This window comes from Trichophyton rubrum (assembly GCF_000151425.1).
Source record: "Trichophyton rubrum CBS 118892 genomic scaffold supercont2.7, whole genome shotgun sequence".
In the NCBI taxonomy this organism is placed as follows: Eukaryota; Fungi; Ascomycota; class Eurotiomycetes; order Onygenales; family Arthrodermataceae; genus Trichophyton; species Trichophyton rubrum.
The window spans coordinates 893496-897532 of NW_003456422.1; the positions used below are offsets into that span (position 1 = coordinate 893496).

Here is a 4037-nt window from a genome sequence, read left to right on the forward strand (position 1 = left end):
CCCCAGTAACCGGGTTCAGGACAAGAGGAAAAGAAGCAAAAACTACTCCGTAGTCAGCGTCTGTCTGGAGATATGGAGGAGGGAGGGAAGCAAATCAAATCAGGCGGAGGGGAGGGACTGGACTGGCCACTTGGGTGCTTTTGATATCCCTGGATACGAGCCCAGGGCAGAGGTCGCCTTGCCCCTGGCCTTGACTACCTTCTGAAACAGCCTCCCTCGTCTCCCTTCTCTCTCGATGCCCGTCTGCAGCTGCTCTATCGTCTTGCTCTGCCTCTGCCTCTGCCTCTGCCTCCCAGCTCTCTTCCTGCCCAACCGCGGACCCTGCAAGGAAACTCCCCATTGGCCGTTCCTAGTGTGTCTCCAGCTGGTCACCGACCCGAGGTTTGGCCCCTTTGCTTCGTCTTCTTCTTCTCCGTCTTCTGCTGTCGGTGGTTCGTCCTGCATCTTCACAGGCTCAGCCCAAAAAGGCGGGCGGTTCCGGCCAAAGTAACGACATCGTCACTTTTTCTCTTCTCTTCCACATCCACACTCCACGTACCGCAACCACGCAACGCCGGCCAGCCAAAAAGCAAAGAAGCCCCTGAACAACGGCCAACGAGAGCAAAGAAACGGCGCGAGCCAGCAAACAGAGTCGATCCTTAGTGAGCAGGCAAAAAAGTAAGTAAGGATCTTACCCACCCACCCGTATCCGGAACCGTCCTCCTCGACCGCCCTCGTTCGAATATATATACTGAGCCTGCCTGGCCGCCGTCCCCGCGAGCAGCGCCCACCATGTCTCCCGCCCAAGACGAAGCCGACGCCCTGCTCGACCCCAAGGACAAACAGTTCTCAGCCCATCCTGAAGACCTCGCCCACTTCTCCGGCGACGAGTACAAAGACGACGACGACGACGACCGCAGCGAAGAGGAGGAGGACGAGCGCAACGAGAAGCGCACCAACCGCATCCGCGCCGCCCACGCCGCAGCTGGAGACGACTCTGACGAGAGCGAGATCGACTTCTCCGGCACCATGGTCTCCAAGCCGGCCGCATATCACATCCCGTCGACCGTCTACGACGCCAACACGGGGCCCAAGGGTGTCATTGCCGATGCGCAGTCCTTTGAGCGCGCGAAGAAGCGCTCCTTCAGACGCACCCTGACCTCTGCCAGCGCATTCGACTACAACCCGTTCTCCCGCAGCGGCAACAACTCCGCCGGCGCCAGCGAGAAGCACAGCAAGAGCGGCAGCACCAGCAACTTCATACACCGCGGCGCAAGTCCCGGCGACTCGGCGGAAGAGAGTGACGAGGACGAGCGCTTCATGCGCCAGTGGAGAGAGGCGCGCATGCTCGAGCTGCAGAACAAGTCTACTCGCCGAGTCAGCCCCAGCAAGCGACAGTACGGCACCGTCGACACCGTCGATGCCACGGGATACCTTGATGCGATTGAGAAGGTCACACCCGGCACCGTCGTGGTTGTCTGCATCTACGACCCAGAGGTAAGTTATAACTACTTCCAGGCAATATATATATATATATATATACTAACAGTATATATAGTCGACTGAGAGCTCGATAGTAGAAGACTGCCTTACTTCGCTTGCTCGCAAGCAGGCCACCATACACTTCGTCAAGCTGCACTATGAGATCGCCGAGATGGACCACATCACCGCTCCGGCCCTCATCGCCTACAGGAACGGTGAGGTCTTCGCTACCATCATCGACGTCATGAAGCAGCTGCCAGATGACCGTGGCTGCAGCTCTGCCAGCATAGAGGCCTTGCTTATGCAGTACGTCAACCACCCATACATATAACTCTTTTCTTGAGCTTCATACTAACAGATATCACAGACACAAAGTGCTCTAGACCGCTTAATCTCGCCGTCTCTTTTCATTTTCCTTTTCCATTTTTCCTTATATCCACTAATCATTAATCTCCTTTTATCTCTAATGTTATGACCTCCATTCTTCCACTCTCATACCCCGATCATGCATTTTCCTGCATTTTGTTATCCATCCTGTTCTGCTGCTGTTTACTCCCATCATGCCATACCATACCCACCTCTTATACTAGTCTCTCCTCTCTCTCCCCGTCTTCCTCCCGTTTTTCTCTTACTACCTTTGCCTTGGGAGGTGAAATAGCGCCGGTGCACCTAACGTGGTGTGGCTCATGGGGGTGTTCTCTTGCCTTGCCTTGAATTTCATACTCTGGCAGTATAGAAACCTGGTACCAAAAAGTACAGGGAGGTTATCTCGTTTATTTCGTTTATCCCCTCTATCATTTCTATTTAATCTCGAATCATGTCTTCCCCCTGTTTTTTTGATGATAACACACTTTATAGCATAGGCATATCTATCACTGAAGTCCTCTTAACCATTTTTGCATGTTTTCTGGATTAATGTCTCCGTATATATTGGTTATCCCGACTCATGCCTTGAGGTTCAACCCAATCATGGCGAAGCTAGACCGACTCTACCTAGTAACACGTAGGTATAAATAACTGCAAGAATGACTGAAGCGCGTGGTACTAACAATATTTATATTAAAAAAAAAAAAAAAAAGAGCCCCCAGGTTCGAATTATCAGAATGGACAAGTTCTTCATCCAGTATGTAACGCCAATTTTTTTTCTTTTTCTTTTTCTTTAAAGACGCCAATTGATATCTGTCACAGGAGGGTTTGTAGGTCTCGTTACTTTGTTCCATTGTCTCTGCATTAACCCCCATTTTCATCTCTTTTGGTCTCATTTCTTTTGGTTTCATAGTAATGACTTCATTCTCTCTATCCTATCTTAGAAGGCAAGCGTTAATTATAATACTCCCTTTTCTTGTGTGAAGTCCCAGAGCATTCTTATCAGAGCATCGGGAAGGGTATATAAGTCAACGTGGAATTCTCCCTCTAAGGCCCAAGTTAGCTCAGGTAAACCCAACTGCTGCGGAGGGCGGAGAATGTCATGTCCTTACGTTCAATATCATTTTTAGTATACGAATCCGAGGACTTGTTGTCATGCACCATCTGGACAACTTGGAGCAAGTCGTCTTCTCCCAGCTTCTGCAGGCCATCTGCTAGCTTATCCATATCGACCTAGCGAAATGCTGTCAAACATATATTCTCCCTGTCAAGAGAAAGACAACTTACGTTCTTATCCGCGCGTTTCTTCTTCTTGGACTCCTCCTGACCCCGTTTCTTCACTCCATTCTCATCGCCAGGAACAGGGCCAGACTCACGCAGCTGGGCTAGAAGGGGAGGCTTAGGATTTTTGAACGTCTGTCCCCCAAGGTTAGGATTGATTGGAGAGTATTTATGACGTATAAATCGGGTCGTGATACATACAATGACATGCTTCGATTCATACTTGCTCGACTGGAAGTTCAAGTCATGCGTAATGGAATGGTCCTTATCTGGCGCACTCAAGACAATCTGCATATCGAACTCACCCCATCCTTCCTCTTCGATTCTGAACGGAGGGGATTTTATAGCTAGTGTAGTTAGTAGCCAGTTCTGCAGCGTCGGCGTCATAGAAAGATAATAAGTGTGGCGCAACGTACTCTGCGTAGCTCTTTGCTCGAAGCTGGGATGTAGATGGTATGTCACCTTCGGGAATACCGAGGCAGGAACGGGCTCTCCATGGTCGTTCAGGAGATGTATCTCGACGGACCACTGACGAAGCGGAAAGCCTTCGATACCGGAGTTTGGGTCCCTGATTACCATAGACACACCTAGTTAGCCGGTGACTTTAACTGCTTACGCCCTCGAAAGCTATGGACATATCCTTGGCCTGTAGGAAGGGTTTCCGGCGCATTGCCCATGTAGCTACGAAGCAGATGTAGCCATCTTCACCATGCAAGCCATAGCACACGGAGTATCAACAGAAACCATGCGCCGGACAACCCCATATAGCCAGCCAGCCCAGGAAGCCACAGCCATGCAACGAAGGGATCGCGAGGCGCAACGAAAGAGCCTTGCAGGGGATACAAACGATATACGCGACTCCGTAACGATCTTATAGTGCGCTTGACCTATAACCATGCGTAAACAACCGAGTCAGCTCATTTATCATT

General features: G+C 50.7%; 2 protein-coding genes across 11 annotated transcripts; one reads left to right on the plus strand and one right to left on the minus strand.

Annotated features, from left to right (window-relative positions):
- The first annotated feature begins 384 nt into the window (after positions 1–384).
- TERG_06317 (uncharacterized protein) lies at positions 385–2517 on the plus strand. Of its 2 annotated transcripts, XM_047750136.1 has the most exons (3): positions 385–1476; positions 1538–1767; positions 1829–2517. In XM_047750136.1, the coding sequence occupies exons 1-3, from the start codon at positions 772–774 to the stop codon at positions 1842–1844; spliced, it is 951 nt and encodes a 316-aa protein (XP_047606848.1). In that variant the 5' UTR covers positions 385–771; the 3' UTR covers positions 1845–2517. The 2 variants fall into 2 exon arrangements, with proteins under 2 accessions (XP_047606848.1, XP_003233325.1); XM_003233277.2 differs by having other exon boundaries at positions 1538–2517.
- A 16-nt stretch (positions 2518–2533) lies between these two features.
- TERG_06318 (uncharacterized protein) lies at positions 2534–3927 on the minus strand. 9 transcript variants are annotated; one of them, XM_003233278.2, is made up of 5 exons: positions 3525–3927; positions 3310–3455; positions 3115–3243; positions 2940–3060; positions 2534–2874 (listed from the first exon to the last, which is right to left on the minus strand). In XM_003233278.2, the coding sequence occupies exons 1-5, from the start codon at positions 3685–3687 to the stop codon at positions 2786–2788; spliced, it is 648 nt and encodes a 215-aa protein (XP_003233326.1). In that variant the 5' UTR covers positions 3688–3927; the 3' UTR covers positions 2534–2785. The 9 variants fall into 9 exon arrangements, with proteins under 9 accessions (XP_003233326.1, XP_047606854.1, XP_047606855.1 ...); XM_047750142.1 differs by having other exon boundaries at positions 2534–3060; XM_047750143.1 differs by having other exon boundaries at positions 2940–3243.
- Positions 3928–4037: the final 110 nt, after the last annotated feature.

Coding starts and splice junctions, on each gene's coding strand:
- TERG_06317 (XM_003233277.2), top strand. CDS start 772: ATGTCTCCCGCCCAAGACGAAGCCGACGCCCTGCTCGACCCCAAGGAC. Junction 1,477..1,537: donor TCTGCATCTACGACCCAGAG/GTAAGTTATAAC, acceptor CAGTATATATAG/TCGACTGAGAGCTCGATAGT.
- TERG_06318 (XM_047748592.1), bottom strand. CDS start 3,687: ATGGTAATCAGGGACCCAAACTCCGGTATCGAAGGCTTTCCGCTTCGT. Junction 3,061..3,114: donor AGAAACGCGCGGATAAGAAC/GTAAGTTGTCTT, acceptor GCATTTCGCTAG/GTCGATATGGATAAGCTAGC. Junction 2,875..2,939: donor TACTAAAAATGATATTGAAC/GTAAGGACATGA, acceptor CTTGGGCCTTAG/AGGGAGAATTCCACGTTGAC.